Source organism: Maniola hyperantus, chromosome 19, assembly GCF_902806685.2.
Source record: "Maniola hyperantus chromosome 19, iAphHyp1.2, whole genome shotgun sequence".
Classification (NCBI taxonomy): Eukaryota; Metazoa; Arthropoda; class Insecta; order Lepidoptera; family Nymphalidae; genus Maniola; species Maniola hyperantus.
Window position 1 is genome coordinate 10,050,640 of NC_048554.1, and position 19,745 is coordinate 10,070,384.

Below are 19,745 nucleotides of genomic sequence, written 5' to 3' on the forward strand. Positions count from 1 at the left end.
ACCACCACAGAAATATGACCATAGAGAAGACGAAATGACGAAAATTCAATATGATATCGATGTCTCGCAGTAACTGCAGCCTATGTAAAAAGTACTCTGTGACCAATGTACTCTGTGCTGTGAACTGATGAGTAACTTGGCCACAGAACTTGGCAGAAAGCACTGACCTAGGAATGGCAGGAAGGAGCAGGAAGGTCTGTGCAGGAAGAGCAGCAGCCATCCATAGAGTACAGTTTAAAGAGCAATGATCTATGCCACAGGCCACCACAGGGGCGCTCATTCAATCATTCATGTCATTCTTTTGATTTGAAGCTTCGTTTTCTTTCTCTGTCGTTTAGGTACCTAATGTACGGGCGGTCATCGTTCAAGATATCCGTATAAATTATTAAATGAAGGTGCTATAAGTGTTGATTTTATGAAAAAGCTGTAGGTTATAAATTGTTAAATAATGATCTTGCTGGAGATCAATAATAGAATTATAGAAGAAACACTAACAGTTAAATATAAAAATGCACTGGCGCGGTGAGTACGTTACGCTTAGAAAGTTTACCTGTTTTTATAACGACTGCGATCTCTATTGGCTGTGCGGTTCCTATAAGTGTTGTTTTCTGTAATAAGTGCTTATCTTAAGAATAATTAAATGAGAATTTGGTTCATAACCCCTTGTAGAAACTTGACAAATGTCAAATAGATTCCGCACAGGGTGGGCCCACGTTGGCCGCGGAATATGCAAAATTCGAATCATATTGGTATTATGTCAGTGTATTCATGGTATAAATTTCCCCAAACCATGGCTGTGCCGTGACGTGATACGGTCTATATCAGCGCTGATGAGTCATGTCAGTCGGGTGCGGAAACGTTCCATAAATTGTTTTCGTATTCCTTAGGTAGTAAACAATATTATATTTTTATTATTGTTATACTTACTGATGTACAAACAAAGAGGGAGATATAATTTAGTGGCTTACAGGAAATGAGTAATAACATTGCTTTTGCTGCAAATTGATGTACGAGCTTATCAAGTCAGCCCCCCTAAAACCAAAGTTTGATGCATCAATATATGAGAATCAAATTCCCACTGATTGACTGATACTCCTCCACTAGTTGTACCCAGGAAATTAGTAATTGGTACACATACAAAGCAAGTACATAACCAAAGCTTGATCATATTATAATCAATAGTAAATTAAGAAAGTCCAAATACTGATTGTGTGACACTCTTTACCTTGGTGGCTCCCGTAATAAGAGTTATAAAGTTTTCACCCACACAAAATTACCAAGTGTACCAGTTTCTACTATTAAAATTTTAAATTCACAATTTAAACTGTACTAAATCAGCCAAAACCTATTATTACAATGTTCATTGATATTACATTGTATTTTCTATAGATTAAAATTTTTTTTCCAGCTTAAAGCCTGAATCCATAGATGTGACGCTTGCAGACTTTGACGGTGTGCTCTTTCATATATCCAATGTAAATGGGGATAAAACCAAAGTTAGGGTACGTTGAATACAAAGTTTTTGATAAAAAATCTGAGTCATACTGATAACGGTGCAGCTTTAAGGAAAACAATCACACTCCTTATATTAATATGTAAAATATGAAACTGTGTTATATTAATTGTAAAATGTAATGTAAGCAAATATTTGAATAAGTAATATTTGTTTGAACATCAGCTTTTTAATTAAAACTGGTACTCATTATGTATTCAAATTAAATTGATAAAAACAAATGCTTGTTAATTACCACAAAGTAGGTACCACTTTAGTATTCTGGAAAATAATATCATGGCTTAATTTGGTTTCAGTTTTATGTACATAAGTGTAAAGCAATCTATCAAATCCATTTCAAATATATAAATATTATAAATGTGAACATGTGTCTGTCTGTCTGTTACCTATTCATGGACCATCTGTTTTACTGATTTTGATGAAAGATTTAACTTAAGACAGCTTTCAAGACAGACATAGGCTACTTTTTATTCCAGAAAATAGAAGAATTTTTAAAGAACTAATTCACGATTTAGGTAGTTGTCATCCAATCATGAATATTTTGAATTACACTATGGTTGATTCACATTTTTTAAATCTGATTCCACAATGTATTAATAGTTCAATATTGACATAATGCCGCATTTAAATAAATATATTGGATCACTGCATTGAAAAATGTGTACAAGCTATTACGGCAAAGTTTTCTAGGAGTATAACAATAACCAGAAAATCTTGTAGATTTCAGTCCATTGAGCTTTCGAAGCTTTTATTAGAGTGACTGCTGATCTTTTTGCTAGCTCTTCTCAATATAATTTGCTTTCCGAACTGTGGCAGTGGTGGCAGTAGGCTTGAATTGTCATAAACAAGTTGACTCTACATAACATAAAGATTTTTAATTTCGACTATTCTTCCTAATACATGTTACTTTGTCTTACAATAGTTTATTGTTGTTATTTATCTTACAGTAGTTTATTTTAAGAAAAAAAAATCTATTCTATAATAATATTCATTCTATTGCATTTTCCAGGTTAGTATATCACTGAAGTTTTATAAGCAGTTAGAAGAACATGGGGCAGATGAACTGCTCAAAAGGGTGTATGGAGAACTGCTCACTGAACCAGAATCTGGTAAGTGGACTTATCATTTCATGCCTATTAGTTATCAAAACCATTAAGGTGGTGTGACCTATTTCTGAAAATGAATACTAGTTATAATTTTTATGATAGTATTTTTACCTACACTAAGGAAATTTCAAAAATATTTTATTTTACCCCTAAGGGGGTGAAATAGAGGTTTGAAATTTGTGCAGTCCACGCGGACGAAGTCGCGAGCATGAGCTAGTTATAAAATATTTTTGTACCATTAATTGGAGTTAACAGTACAGTAAATTATATCAGGGATATTGCCCAACTGCTTATTAGAGTGAAAAGTGATATGGTTCATGAAGCACTAGCTAATAGCTATTGTCTGTGTAATTAGTACTTTTCTTACTACCGCTTTAATAGTACTATAAATATATATCACATTCTTCTCTATAATAATAGTATTTGTATTACATAACAAGGTACAGTTGGCGTTAGGAAAAAATAACCTTGAATTTTCACAGTAAGTGATATTTTATCGATCTATAGTCCGCAACAGGTCGAGATGGCAATCGTGGTATGAGGTGGGGGAAGCCCCGCACACCCGCACTCGCCCGCACCGGGTTAGTGTAGGGCGTGTGCGGAGCATTCCCTCCCCGGTTGCCATCTCGACCTGTTGCGTACTAAACCTATATTGTAGTTCAAAGTGTCGAGTGACGGTAGGGATGTCTACCGCCGCGCGATTGGTTCGATAGTCAACATTCGCTTCCCGCTCAAGTACTGTACGGTACCTATGTACCAGTGTTACAGTAATAATTTCAATGTATTTTTTTTGCACATAATATTTAGCTAATTCTGTAATATTTCTGTTTTCTGTTATAAGATGTGTGTAAGTTCAAGACAATACTTATATTCATTATATTAATTAATAAATAAAAGTGCTGTTTTAAAAATGTGTAATCATACATGCTTTTAGTAAAATTCGTAATATCTCTTTACATGACATACATTGTATGTACATTATGAGTATAAAAGTTAACAACAATTTAACGTTAAAATGAATTACATGCTGCCTACAATGTGTTTATCTGTCTGAATTGAATAATTTTGTGATAAGATTAAAACTTGGACTTTAAAGAATGACTCCCTGATAAGATTCCAAATCAATTTTTCTGTATTTCAGAACATAATGTATGTCATGATGACTTAATTAAATTGTCAGGTTTTGCCACTGATTTTCCTTAAAACATTCTGAATTCTGAAATATCTTTAGTAAAATAATAGTAGGTACCAATAACTAATATAAAATAATAAAAATAAATAAATAGTCATTTATTTTAGGCAATTTGAACCCATGTGAACATAAATTACATACAAATACAAATGTACATTTGTTTAAAAACAAGAAAATGAAAAAATTATAAAATAAAATAATAAAATTACAAAAGAATGTCTGATATACTGTTATATTCATTCATACTTACCTCCATATTAATATCATAATTTATAAATGCGACAGTGTGTCAGTCTGAATGTCTTTCTGTTACGTTTTCCATTCAATCACTGCATCCGAAATACAGACAATAAATCAAACTGATTGTACGAGATTTTTAAAAACCTATATCCACACGGAATAAATTGCGGGTATTAGTTAGTAAATTAACTAAACTAACTAAAAAAACCAGTTATTTATGTTGCAAGTGCGCTAAGTAGAAAATTATAGTCTAGACGCGTTTAATCCATACTTCCATACTTAATATAATATTATAAATGCGAAAGTGTGTCTGTCTGTCTGCTAGCTTTTCACGGCTCAACCATTCAACTGATTTTGACGAAATTTGGTACAGAGATAGCTTGCATCCCGGGGAAGGACATAGGCTACTTTTTATCCCGGAAAATTAAAGGGTTCCCACAGGATTGTTAAAAACCTAAATCCACGCGGTTGTAGTCGCGGGCATCATCTAGTAAAGAATAAATATTACCGCACGGTTTGTATAGGTAGCCAAGGTTGCGGTGATAATTCATTTTATAGTTTAGTTTAGGTGTAATAATAGCCCCTTTCCTAGCAAAAGTAATGAAAATCAAATATTTTGTTGCAGGTTACAATGTATCAGTACTACTGGATATGGAGACCATCCCAGAGGACTGGGAGGCGATCGTCAAGAAGGTGGGCCTGCTGAAGCGGAACTGCTTCGCCTCTGTGTTCGAGCGCTACTTCCGGCTGCAGGAGGACGGCGATGTGGGCCACAAGCGCGCCGTCATCAACTACCGCCAGGATGAGACCTTGTTAGTATAGGCTGTAATCTTTCTTCATAGTCGTATTCCTCCTTACTAAGGGTCTTGACTCTTTTTCATAATCACATAATGGCAGTTATCTTGGGATGATAATGCGGCGAGTCCCCAGATCCTTCCGCACACAACTCAGCAAGATTTCGATTCTTAGGTCTTTACAGTTAGCGATAATAACCAGGACCGACGGTTTAACGTGCTCTCCGAGGCACGGAGGAAACGAAAAGGCCATGTTTGCGCCTCCGAAGCCGGTCACCCATCCAGTTACCGACTTGGGTCAACGTTGCTTAACAATCGCAATTGATTGATATGCGTTGTCACAACTAGGCCACATGTCCCTCCCTCAGGCTGTTAATAGAAATATTTATTATTCAAATAAATTGTTACAAAGTGTTTTGGATTGCTTATTTTAATTGTATGATTCTGACGTTTTCGAGGTTATTGCGAAAATGACATTATAATCCAAGATGGCCGAAGTACTTTTTCTGCCAAACTAAAAGTGTCGTTCCAGATACGTGGAAGCGCAAGAAGACCGAGTGACAGTGGTGTTCTCGACAGTTTTCCGTCATGAAGACGATGTAGTCATTGGCAAAGTGTTCATGCAGGAACTAAAGGAGGGAAGGAGAGCATCCCATACAGCGCCTCAGGTAATAAAACTTTGTAGAACATTAGCGCTTAATCACCGCTGTTAAAAGGTTTGCCACCCTTGGGTGATAAAAATATTACCCCACAATTAATTTTTTTATTATTAAAGCTTTATTTTCCACACACTATTTTTATTTTTTACAATCTGTTTTAATTAGGTTACACGTGGGGCCCCCTGCGGGTAAAAGCCTCCTCATGCTTTTTCCATGTTTCTCTGTTGATTGCAACATCCATCCATAAGTCGACATTATCAACACCCACAATTACCTACAAAGCCGTACAGAAATATTCATTATCGCACTAGTGCGAGAAGATCTTAGTTCGGAGATTATCGACACATTTTATAGTACCAAGTAATTTATCAAAAGAACCACAAACTAGCCTAAATGACATGGGGAATGACCTAGGCTTCTTGTAAATCCTATAAGTATAATTGCATATTATAATTTTAGCATAGACTCTGTTGTCCCCAGGTGTTGTTCTCACACAAGGAACCACCCCTGGAGCTGTTGGACACCGACGCCAAAGTAGGTGAAAATATCAGTTATGTCACATTTGGTGAGTGAAACCTTTTTATGTGTTTTCATACAATAAACAATATTTCAGTTACAAATCAAAAATCAAGGCAGAGGCGGTCTAGAATAAAGGCAAACAGAATTTTTAAATACTTTTTTTTAAGTTATTTTTAGCAGGCAGGTACTTGATGATGAAACATATGAAACAATTTCTGACCAACGGAGTTCAAGTTCTGTTAACCAGTTCAAGAATAGATTGGACAAACATTAATTCACTGACCACTTCTAGTCTGCCCTTGTTTTGGTTCATGTGTATAATAAGGTTTTAAGGATCTTTGCACATCAAGGCAACATTTTCGCGCGCAGTTGACGCGCGTTTTACGAACTCAGGCTGCCTAACTTTGCATCATCATCATCATCATGATCAACCCACAGAGCACGGGTCTCCTCTCTCAGAATGAGAAGGGTTTTGGCCATAGTCTAACACGCTGGCCATGTGCGGATTGGCAGAGTTTTTACACCTTTGAGAACATTATGGAGAACTCTCAGGCATGCAGGTTTCCTAACGATGTTTTCCTTCACCGTTAAAGCAAATGATATTTAATTAATTAAAACGCACATAACTCCGAAAAGTTAGAGGTGCGTGCCCGGGATCGAACCCCCGACCTCCAATTAGAAGGTGGACGTCCTAACCACTAGGCTATCACAATCACAAAATATAACATACATACAAATTGCAAACAAATTATCACGCGAAGTTTCGTTCAACTACACGTGAAAATGTCACAGTGAGCAAAGATACTTAGTTGAATAAGCGCTTTTCAGTGTAAACTATTTTTGCCGATGTGACTTATAACAATGGTAGTACAGTAACGATAATATTTCATTTAAATTAAAGATAAAAATCATTTATTTCAACCATATCAAGATCATAAATTTTTGTTAGTAATAACACACCTTAAAAAACTAATTTTAGTAATCTTCGTCGCTTTTCTTGAAGTTATAAGTCAAGAAAAGCGAATGTATGGTCTTTGCACCCTCATCTGCAAAATCACATCTGTTACAACTCTGATATGAAGAATGTGTGTCGTTGTGCAGTGCTGTTCCCGCGGCACACGTGCGCGGCGGCGCGCGACAACACCATCGACCTGCTGCACATGTTCCGCGACTACCTCCACTATCACATCAAGTGTTCCAAGGTACTCGTCCGCTACGCCTCTGTACTTACACTTATCTGATTTTAGACTAACTTCGTGGTTTATTAACAACATTCTATATAACAGGTGCCACAATGCATGTCAACTTGGTTAGTTTAGGCTATGATCTAACAACCAAGAATTTTAGCGTTTAAACTATCGTGAGTGATTTCCATTATACATATCTCACACGCGGCTTTACTCACGTGTTTAGTCGACGTTAGCCCGACTAGTTTCGAACCCATCTGGGGTCCTTTTTCAAAGGGAGTCAGTTCTCCCCCCCACCTCAGCCACTTTCACAACGGGCTTTGCGGGCAGCAGCGCTCAGACTCCCTTTGAAAAAGGACCCCGGATGGGTTCGAGTCTAGTCGGGCTAACGTCGACTAAACACGTGAGTAAAGCCGGGTGTGAGATGAGATATGTATCACAAAGAATTTCTTAATGTCCTAATAATCCATTTTTTATAGACAACACTTTTTTAATATCACAAAGGACCCCAGATATCGATTTTGAAAAATCCACCAATTTATCTACGTAATGGCACTGACGCGCTGGCGTCACTCCGTTCTCACTTGTACGAGCGAGAAGCACTGATGTAGCTTACTTATAGGCTACCCTCGTCTAGCTTAGACGTCAGCCAAGCTCAGCCATATCGGCCCTACAATAATTGAAATCATGTGCGGACAGGCCGGTGTTTCGGTAGTAGAATAGGTAACGAAATAAATCACTTCGCTTGTATGGAGTGTCAGGACCTCGGGAGTGTAGTTCAGGTAAAGAGTTGTTCACGTGACACGTGTGGTGTGCGCAGGTGTACGTGCACTCGCGCATGCGCGCCAAGGCGGGCGACCTGCTGAAGGTGCTGAACCGCGCGCGCCCCACGCCCACCTCGCGACCCACCGAGCGGAAGACCATCTCGTGAGTAATACCCGCGCGGCAACTTACTTCAACTAGGGGCCGGCGTACATCTGCCGAAGCTTTCACTGCCAAAGAAATTCAATTATCAACTTTGTCCACATTAAAATAATATCGAAAATCTATCTCCCGAGAGTAAAACGGAATGTCCGATTTGAGTTGTATCAATTGATTTTCGAAATTATTTCAACATAAGCAAAATGAATAATGGTTTGGCAGTGAAAACCGATCTACTCTGCACCTCGCCAGATATACGCCGGCTCTAGTTCTACAGTCCACGCAGACATTGTGCAGCACTAGTACCGGTTATCCAGTGTAAATCGCATGCGGCCTGCGCCAGCCGCCAGTCGATCGGTTTTAGTGGTGGTGTGTAGTTAATGCAATTGAATACCTATATCAACAGTACTAAAACCACGTCCAAACTGGAATTTTGTAGTCCAAATGCAGACTGCATAGAAATAAAAAAAAAAAAGATTCCGACGAATTGAGAACCTCCTCCTTTTTTTGAAGTCGGTTAAAAATAGATTTTTTTTTTTACAAGCTTTTGAATAATATTGAAATATACCACTGGTTTGAAATGCCCGCTACTCCGAAAAGAACCAACAAGAAACACGGCAGTTACTCTTCTAAGTTCATTAACGCTTGTGATACCAAAAAGTGTAGATGGAACGTTTTCTCCCAGATCCTTGCCTCCTCTTAAGGGAACTTGTAGGTCTTCTATGAAGTTGTTTCATGCCCGAAACACAATAATTGAAAACTCTAAAAAACTAGTAGGTAGTAAATTATTGCCAATCATATAAAAAATTTAAATCGCCCGTTTTTAGGGTTCCATACCTCAAAAGGAAAAAGGAACCCTTATAGGATCACTTCGTTGTCTGTCTGACTGTCTGTCCGTTTGTCTGTGTCTTGTCTGACGTGTCTGCCAAGAAAACCTATCGGGTACTTCCCGTCGGTCTGGAATCACAAAATTTGGCATGTAGTTAGGTCTTATTCTTATAGCACAAGTAGAGGAACCAATCCGAAAACCGTGAAATTGTGGTAACATCACAAAAAACCATCAAGACTTGTGTTGTCATGGCCAAGTTAGTTTACTAAATCATATCTAGATGGCGCAGTCCGCCATTCACTTTCAAATTTTTATTATACTGGTTTGAGATTTCTTCGTGTGCGACGTCGACTCGCACTTGACATGTTTTTTGCAAATTTTTTGCAAGTTTGAATGTTTGTTACAGCGGAAGAACGTTTGTGAGGCGAGATTGAGTGTTGCGAGCCGGCGAGACGTAGACGCCGAACATCGCCACTCCACACCACTCGGCTGCACTCCGGCCGTCACACCACTCACCATCTACCACCTACCACCTACCACTTATCAGATACCACTACAGTACGCGTCAGGAAAGTTGAAAATTGAGTTGTTATTGTGCTCCGCGCAGGATATGGCTAAAAACGACGTTTTTGCCGCTCTCTCCTAAAAGAGTTAATTTTTGAGTTATCGCCTAAAAACGTGAACTTTCAAAAACTGATATTTCTAAAAAGAATGCTACATAGGTCCAAACAAAAAAGTTACTAAAAACTCTGGTCCTACGTAGCATTAATTTTTAGAAACAGTTTTTTTAATTTTCACGTTTTTTTGGAAATATTCAAAAAGTATTTTTTGCAGTTAACTGCTTTACGCTTTATACATTTTTGTCACACGGCTGTTCTACGTAACATTAAAGTCATAAAAGATTGAAATAAAAAGCACATGCCCGTAAAATGGATTAAATACACTATGTGTTGCTTAGAAGCTTTTTTATGTGACACTAACTGTGAAGTTGGTATGGCGCCACCACACGTACCCTTACTTATATATAACAAACAGAGAGATCTGTTTGGCTCTATCATTTGTATGGGTACGTAACAGAGAGAGCGCTATACTAACATCTCCGAGGAATGAAGTTAGTATAGCGCTCTCTCTGTTTTTGTATGGGCTTAGGTAGAGAGAGCGCAATACCAATTTGAATATTCCCGTTTGAATATTTGAGCGAATAAGAGCCGTTTCAACTATCGTGACGTGACTGTAGCTTACCCTTATTTACCACCTACCGCCGTGTTCAAAACCGGACTCCAATCACAGTATGTACCAAATTTATTAAGTTTTTGTCCATATTTCCATATAAACAAAGCGGCGGATGTAATACATGACACGAAAGTTGAAAATGTGAGTTGCACGCATCACCTTTTTTGACGACCTGCCTGGCGCAGTAGAGTGCGCCTCTGTATCGTAAGAGCGATTACGCACTGCACTTCCTTCATCAGAGTCCTATCCGTCATCCGTGAGAATACCAGCGATTATCTACGACATGTCATAAGCTCCCATACAAAACGTAAAGGAACGTATTTGTCACGGACTCGGATCGGATGAGTGCGTGACCGCCGTAAGGGGAGACAGAGGTTTGATTCCCGGCAGGGTCAATTTGGGAATTTTCTAGTTTCCGGTTTTGGTTTGGTGGGTTTAGTCGTAACTAGCACCTTACCAACTAAACCATGTTAAGCAATTAGGCGTGCCGCTACTATGCAGCATACAAACCAAATAAGGATATGATTTAAATAAAAACGTCCTGCCAGGTTAGTATGTCTCCATGTTAGACTGCATCATTACCCTAGGTCCAAAAGCTAGGTTGTCATTTTTTTTTTATTCAGATACAAGTTAGCCCTTAATTGCAATCTCACCTGGTGGTAAGTGATGATGCAGTCTAAGATGATAGCGGGCTAACCTGGAAGGGGTAGGGCAGTTTTTATTAAACCCATACCCCTTTGGTTTCTACACGGCATCATACCGGAACGCTAAATCGCTTGGCGGCACGGCTTTGCCGGTAGGGTGGTAACTAGCCACGGCCGAAGCCTCCCACCAGACCAGACGAGAAATTTAGAGATTATAAAATTCCATGCCAGCCAGGAATTCAATCCCCTGCCAGGAATCGAACCCGGGACCTCCCACTAATAAGACCACAGCGCTCACCACTGCGCCAGGGAGGTCGTCAAAATCAAATTTAAAATTTAAAATCCAGTCAAATTTAAAATCCAGTTTCAACTTTCGTGACAGGTTTGTATGTACTCCTACAGGTGAGGAGACTCTGTCCGAGTGGATGTCCTCAGTAACGAAACTCCGACAATGTGGCTAATTCTGTTGTATACAATCTCTTAAACTAAACTAAAATTAAACATCTTAATCCATTGCTATCTCTTTCATAATGTTTCTTGTGGAAAAGGATAGCTCTAGATTTAGACCTGTTATTTTGTTTTGTTCAGAGATTGTGTACTAAAGAATCAGCCCCAATGTGCGTATTTCCTATAACCAGTGTTAAGTAAACCTATACATTGCACATTTCATGTTAATTTATTGTATCCATATAATGTTTGAAACTTCGAGTTAACTTTGCGTTTGTGTGAATAATAATCAAACATCTTTTTTTAATGCAACGGTCGTTTTATCTGCGTCAAAGTGCCGGAGTTTTAATTACTCGTTTAGCTTTGCGTAAGATGCGTGCTTCGAGTGAAGTCTACTATCAGACCAAACTTGAACTAATTAACGAAATTTTAGTACCCGAACTGATTCGGTCGAGGTTTGCATCCAGAACTTCTTGGTTTTAGAACCTCAGTGCAAAACTATATAATGCGTACAAAATGAGTTCTCACCCGCCATTTTAACTTAGTGTCAATTGTCATGTCAAAAGATATTAGTCCTTATTTTAAAGGTGAACCATACTTTTGACATGACATTGTGGCCGATTCCCTTGTACCCAATCGCTAAACTAAACTAAATTAACAGGTCTAAATATAGTGCTATCCTTTTCTCCAGGCAAAATTATGAAAGGTATAGCAATAGATTTAGACGTGCCATTTTAGTTTAGTTTAGAGGTTGTGTACAACGGAATTAGCCACAATGGACCCATAAAAATGGCGCGTGAAAACTCATGTTGTACGAAAGAAAAATCACGAAAGCGCAAAGCTCGTTTCGTTGTTTTGAGTCCTCACTCCTCACAAAGTACTTATCCCTTGTTTGTCTTTCGTTGCCATCTCGCGGGAAATCAATTGCCAAATATTATGCTCAATATTCGGTGTACATGTTACGTTGGACGGGAGAAATGTGGACATTGTGACCATGTTAAATACTATATTTATTGCGTTGATATATAATAAAACCGAAGATATACAGTTCATTTGGATTGAAAGTGCTAAAAGTGGCCCATTTTTTTGGTCTTTCCAAAATATACGAGTTCAACAAATTCGTTGTCTTTACCGGAAATGAAAAATACTATGATGAACGTGGTTTAAAAAAATCCTCAACAAATCTCGAATGTTATTTTGCATGAAAGTTTTCCCACTACAGTTAGTAAGTTACATCAATATACTGCATACTAGTCGGTCATCCATACGAATTGACCGAATAATGTTGATCGCAATTACAATTTACAACTGAGGCAAACCGCACGCGGCCAAACTTGATACTGAATTCGAAATTCATATTCTATAATGGATTTGTATTGCTTTCGGCTTATTTCGTAATGTGCGATCAGCTTAAAACCTATTCAACAGCTGTTACTAGTAGATGAATCATATAATTTATTTTGGACACTTTCACGCGAGATATGTATATCTTGGGTTTCGTGTATCAATGGTTTATTATTATCGATTCTCCATGCCTAACATAGATGATGTCAAATAAATAATGTTGCTGTAGTTCTTGTTGATAATCAAAATTATGCTTTATTGTAAAATAAATATAGTTCTATTTATAGTGGAGGCATTGCAGTCGCGACTTGGGTTCCTAATTACCGTGCTCTGCCCTGACAGGGCGCCTGTTACATTATCATATAGATTCATAGCCTATATTCAAAGTATACGTCACAGTTCACGACAGTTACGAAACTTGTAACAAAACGTCGAGGCTTCACTTACACTGGCAGGCGTCAAATGTATGTAACATTAATAACTAGGTAGGCTATGAAACGACTAGGTATCTTTGGTTTCACGTCTCCCCTTGCCCAATATATAACAGATGTCCTCACACTAGTTCACTCTGATAGGGTGGTCGGCGGAAAAACATACGTTTGCACACCAACGCGTTCGCACTCGATAGCGAAGCGATTAACGCCTATGGCGTAAAAGCGTATCGCATGTCGCTGCAAATGTGTTAGTGTCGTATTGTACTCTTCGACCAATTAGAGCACGCCATGCACGAGCAGCGATACGTACTGTACTATTTGAAATACATACTAGTAGGTACCTATCAATTTATGAGAAATTCGACAAATAACCATTGACAATAAGCACTAGATATCATTTTGAATATTCTTTACTATTTATTTTTGCATTAGCTTACTATAAATCGTCCATCACTTAATCACTGCCATACATAGATATTTTTATTAGATAATACCGAAGATAATGACCCTTACGGTCTTTTGACCCTTTCAGGCTTTCCCAGTCTTAAACATTTTACTATGATAATGTAATAGGTGTCCTCTTAGAACACTTTTGTTTAGAGTTAGACCACTCTGGGGTCCGTCGGAGTGTCGACTGTTTAGCTTACGTAATTTGTTGATATAAGTTATTCAATTAACAGTCCTCATATAGGGTAACCATGTATGTATTATAAAAATCTTAGCCTATACTGAGGCTCGGCGTAAGCTGTCATGCAGGTGATGGTAAAGACTTCGCAGGTCATCCAGTTATATGATGTTTAATTGACCATCGATCCATCACACACATCATCGGTGTACTGCAAGCATTGAGAAAAATCATTAAATACAGTACAACAACTATGAACTGTGGTCTGTAATATAGAACTCGTTTTGAGGATATGACGAGTTCATAATTTTAAACTGCACTTAATATTTTTTTTGTAATTGATGAGTCTTAGTAGTACACTGACGCATATTATCATCGATCGGTATGGATAAATCCTAACATAAAACTCTATTCTAAGATGCGTCTAAAGACGATCATTCTGACATCAAATCCTTTTTTCAATATATTATACTGGAATAAACTAGTGCACGATTTGTTGCTTTATGGGCCTTAACATAGTTCGAAGAACCGATAGACGATGGGGTCCCATGGTACTTGAATAGCGACCTCGCACCTGAGAACACAGCCTTTAGACCCTCGATTAGGTTAACAGACGATCACAAGGGAGGCAAAAGATCTTGTTCTGTGTCAGCCCTTGCAGGAGACCTATCTCCAGTAGTGCAAATCTATCGGTTGAAACTCCCGGGTCATATTTTGAGAGTAGCTTTCGGTCTTTATTGTCTTAATTGTTCTACTAAAGATCTCCGCTCATTCTACAGATTCGACTGCGACTCGACTCACAGTAGGTAAAGCACGGAAATGTGAGCTTTACTGTGAGTCGATTTCGAATTTTCGATATTAAATTGAAAGAAGTGTACGACACGTGGACCACGCGTAGTCCACGCGGCGTACACTTGAAATCACACACTTCAATGTTGAAAATTCCACCCTAAGGAACACGATGTAAAGCTCACATTTCCATGCTTTACTGTAAGTCGAGTCGGAGTGGACTCGGCGTTTCTGAATGTACGAAGACTTTTTTTTACTTTGCCCTGCGTCGCTCGCCCGCCGGACAGAATACGCCTAGCCTTATTGTTTCGGTTTTACAGACGTGTAAAAGTTGTAAATCCGCGATGAAACAGGTAATCATGCACAAACTTACGAATTATTCATTATTTAATTTAAAAAACGCTCGTAATGATTGTATTTAATTTGATAGCTATGCAATACGAACATTGAAATAACTAATGAAATAAAATAGCTATTTATGTGGCAAGTTGGAATAGTTTCAAATCATAAACGCTAAAGATATATTAGTACTATCTGATGGTGCAAACACATTGCTGTTGTGGTATGTAATAGCGATCGACCAATCTGAACGCGCTACGAGCGTCGGTGTACTGCACCGATATGACGTACCCCCAGAAATAAGTGTGTTCGTAATCGATGTGTAACTTTTCCGACTCGGCCCATAAAATAATTTAGGCTGAAATTCTTTGAATATCCACTGTTAACGCCAAATAAAGTCGCAACTAAAAACATTTTAATGGAACGTAATATTTATTTCTACAAAATAATATGTTCTATAAAAATACAAATAACAAGTAAGAATTCGTTCATACTATAACAGGATTTTTCAGGAAGTTTCTGAAATGGCAATCGGTTTTTAACACATCGTGTAGATGTGCCACTAAAACTATTTGGATGCTGTTAAATCAGACTCAAGACCTTGAAAAAGTGGATCTTCAAAGCATCTCTCGCATAAATTGTATTATGTTTTTAGGTAGGTCCCATTCAATTATTAATATGTAAGTGAAAGTGTTTAAATATTTCTCTACACATTCTGCCATAGACTGGTGACTTGACGTAATAATTATTGAAATTGCCTTATTTAATGGAAGAGGTTTCTATTTCTGTTCCGAAAACCGCTGAGGTTTCGATTGGGTAGTGTCGCTAGTGTAGTTCTCGGTTATATTACGGTCTCTGAAGTTGAAAATGTGCAATTTAAGGAACTATAGTACCGGCAGGAAATATTGCACATCGAACTTTAGATAGACATTTTGGCTTCTCTGTCACTCATTTTGTCGTGACGTTTTGTCGGTTCAAAAGACAACGTTCTGTGATTCAATGTGCAAAAAATTATCACCGCGTACGCGCCATGTTTTGTACGCGCGAATTATGAGCGAGATAGCTCGAGTCTCTGTTGTTCTTGTGCATAAAATCTTAAGGTCAAGCAAACATAGCTGTATAAGCTGGTGTAAATTCGGCGCTTTTCTGTTGCGAAAGAATTTTGCCGATGTATTATGTATTGTAATGCGCTTGATTCGTGACGCGCACTGCACCTTAAAACCACAAAATAGAAAGAATAAGGCTAAATACTAAAAAAAAGCTACGTAAGGTATATATACTAGGATATTTATGTTACCAAAAACACGCTTTGTCTCGGCCCCACTTCCACTGGTGTGCGTTGCGCTTTATACCTTTTTATTCTCTTGCGCATTTTCAACTTCTGTGAAACGTTTATGTATCGATTATTTATGTGCAATTCGGTCGCTACTTTTATTCCAATTCGTATTTATTTACGTATTCATTCTAAAGCACGTGCAAGAAAAAGAAAGAATTTCACTGAAAAGTAGTTGAAAATATCTAATGTACGACTACAATAATGTACAGTACGCGGTCGAAAGTATTGTACATCGACCTTTAGGAGGAGATAGCAGATTTGTAGAGCGTTGAGTCGTTGAGACCGACAAAACGTCATATAGGTATGAGTGACAGAGACAACGCTCTGCAAAGCCGAAATGTCATTCTAAAGGCCCATGTACATTACTTTCTGCCGCGTACTGTCTTGCTACCTTGCTCTCACAATGAGGCGGTCAGCGATTAACATTAGTGTATGACAGAGATAAGCATAGGTTTTAATGAGGGAATTCTGTTCATTTCGGACTCGAGTGTACAGAGCAAGTTTATTGTTAAATTATAATAAACTAAATAATGACAAAAACGTAGAATATAATGAAACCAATACATAATCGTGTTATATTATTTATTTTCACTAAACAAACTAAGTACAGAGTACCTATGTGATAGAAATGTCACTAAGAAATTATTCATATTAAATGAGGATTTTAATGTCGCAATTAGTTTTAACATTTAAATTGTTTTAAAATCAGAGTAACGTTACAATAAATTTGCTCAATAAACAAATTGGCGAAGTACATATTATATTGTGCACACACAGCAGCCATAAACCAAAACTTAAAAAAGGAACGCTAAATATTTAAAATAATACCTACTGTACAAAATTAAAATATTATGCTGTATAAAATAAAGGCTAGCTCACACAAGAGGTCGCACCGCAAACGTAACGCAAAAATCAGAATGAATAGTTGACCTAGCTTTAATAAAATGAAAAATCCGTTCAACACTTTAAAATAAAATATGTAGTATATTTTATTACATTATTAGGGGTTTTAAACAAAGACGTGGTAGGCTGACTATTTACTACGTAGTGGGAAACTAGTGACTATAATAGACAACACGTCCAGCTAGTAACTTACATAATGACTAATATTCCTTATGACGCTATTTATTTAGCTAGACTAAAATAAGTCATCGAAAGGATAAAATCACGACTTATAGCACACCAAGAAATACACAGATTATTGAATGAAAAATTACAGATTGATTTTGCAAAGCGGCGCTGCCTGCTTTTGTGTACATAGCCTTACAATATTGCTTTGAATGGTAAATGTAAATTCAAGTGTAGAACAGAGGTATTAGCGGTTAAGGATATAAAGGAATGAGATTGTGGCAAATATCGAGTCATGGACTGAGAAATGTTTAGGGTATACTATCGTTGGTTGAAAGAAATCACTAGGGATTCGCAGGAGAAAACAAAAGTATCGATAAAAATATCAAAACGAGTGTGAGTATCAAAATATCAAAACTTGAACTTTTATAGTTTAGTTTCCGAATACTGCAGATCATTCTTTAGTACAAGAGGCAATTATATATTCGGCCGTTAGAACTCAATTCGTCTAAAAATTATTGAGATAGATACCCACTATTCGATTACAATAATGAATGAAAGGCTGTATCGTAATTCGAAACAAAAGTATTGATACTTTTGGCGAATCCCTAGAAATTAGTAATTAACTAAAGTCACTAATAATTAATATAGAAAATAAACGTGACAAAAACTAATTTACATGACAGGCCCGGCAGCGGCGTATTGTTCAGTTCAGAAAAGTAAGGAGCGTGTAGGAACAATTTATATTATTATCTATTTAAAATTAAATTGTAGCTAACTTGAATTTTATGTAATTTTTATTTGCAAGGATGTATTATTTATGTATAATAAAAATGTAAGTTAAATGTTGCTTTAGTTATCGCTTACGATTTCATCATTGTTTTTTTAACTGTCAGTTAAGTGTAACAGGAGATTATGTAAACATGCAGATTACTGAAGTTATTTGTGAATATGTAATTATTCTTGTGATCTAAAATCCGTTTATACTGTATTTTTTATTTTCTAGATTAAAGAAAACATCTTACTGCATAATTTGTTTTTTTTTTGGAACCTAGCCGTAGCAAGCGTTATATTATCTAAACAGGGAGATTATCTAAACAAGATGTTACTGCTGTTAAAATCGCACGGTTTGCATCCATGCGTTTTACACTTGTCTGAACTGGCCCTAGTTTTTAGCATTCAATTTTCATATGTCACAGAATTCTGCGAGAAATTTTAGATTATAAAAAGGGCGCGGGTTCAAATCGCGGTCAAGTACCGATTCAATTCACGGTTGGGTCAATTCAAAGGAAGTTTAGGTCCGTTTTATTGTTGTGTTCTAACTTTTAAACCAATTGCATCGTCACAAAATAGTATTGCTAACCACTTCAAGGATTCAGGTTCCTCTTTCACAGAACAAAGTAGATGATGCCCCGACTTCTTCCGCAGGAATTAGTTAAGGTGTTTTAAAAATCCCCTAGGAACTCCTTGTTTTCCGACAAAGGGTAGCTTCTTATTCCTCTTATTTAGGTTTTGTCGGCCTCCGGGATGCAAGCTATCTCTATACCCGTCATACAATCGGTTTTAGCGGATGGGCCCGGAATAGGTACAAATTACAATAATAGTATGGATAATAAATATTTCAATCAGCAGAAGAAATTGAAGCAAAAATCAACTTATCTATTAAGTACGTATATAAAATTCTTTAAAAAATATTTTTATATTTATGCATAAAGGTATAATAGGTACCTAACTAGGTATTAGTTTTCCGTTAAGTACTTTATATTTGCCAAAACATAATTATTAAACAATACTTAAGTAGGGTAACACTGAAAGTGCTTTAACCTTACTTAAATCAAAGTATTTTATCTGTATGCAAATTGCAAAACGAAAGATGTCCAAGTAAAAGTGCTTAAAAATCCATCTTATTATCTGAAGTGGTCGGCGAAGTGGGCGACTTTGGTTGGCCAAGTTTTGACAAATTGGCCACTTTGGTCGCGAACTTCACAAAGTTGAGCCCCGACGCTTGCGGCTCCGGCTTCTGGCCTCCATCGGGCTGGAAAGAAGCTTCTAGTGAACCTGAAATGAACAAAAGCACATTTTATTAATGCTCTCTTTGATAGAAATCGACTTTTTAGGGTTCCGTACCCAAAGGGTAGGTAAATCTGCTGTCTGTCTGTCTGTCCGCGTTTCTCATGGATTCAGGCGGCGCATAATTATGATCCGTGGCGTGCGGAGTCCCTACAAAAGACCTATGTCCAAGTGAGGACGTGTAGGTATATCTATTATCTACATAACGACAACGACGTCGAGGCCTACTATCTATTTAGGACACAATTACAATTTAAGATTTTTATTTTTAACTAAGTAGGTATTGTGGCTGATTCCATTGTACACAATCTCGAAACTAAACTAAAATGTCACGCCTAAATCTATTGCTATCCCTTTCATAATGTTGCTTGCGGAAAAGTATGGCACTAGATTTAGACCTGCTAATTTAGTTTAGTTTAGAGATTGTGTACAAGAGAATCGGCCCCACTACCTACT

General features: G+C 37.4%; 2 protein-coding genes across 3 annotated transcripts in view; one reads left to right on the plus strand and one right to left on the minus strand.

Annotated features, from left to right (window-relative positions):
- The first annotated feature begins 5 nt into the window (after positions 1-5).
- On the plus strand, positions 6-18,251 carry Arpc2 (Actin-related protein 2/3 complex, subunit 2). Its single transcript, XM_034978661.2, has 9 exons — positions 6-522; positions 1,409-1,502; positions 2,523-2,622; positions 4,677-4,863; positions 5,378-5,513; positions 5,985-6,069; positions 7,125-7,225; positions 8,031-8,137; positions 9,367-18,251. Exons 1-9 carry the CDS (start codon positions 449-451, stop codon positions 9,392-9,394), a joined length of 912 nt encoding a protein of 303 aa, XP_034834552.1. The 5' UTR covers positions 6-448; the 3' UTR covers positions 9,395-18,251.
- Positions 16,717-19,745, minus strand: part of LOC117991094 (putative leucine-rich repeat-containing protein DDB_G0290503) — a 49,719-nt gene continuing 46,690 nt past the window's right edge. For both annotated transcript variants that reach the window (XM_069505148.1, XM_069505147.1), the window contains exon 14: positions 16,717-19,277. In XM_069505148.1, coding sequence (XP_069361249.1) covers positions 19,111-19,277 — 167 coding nt within the window. In that variant the 3' untranslated portion in view covers positions 16,717-19,110. The remainder of the gene's footprint in view (positions 19,278-19,745) is intronic.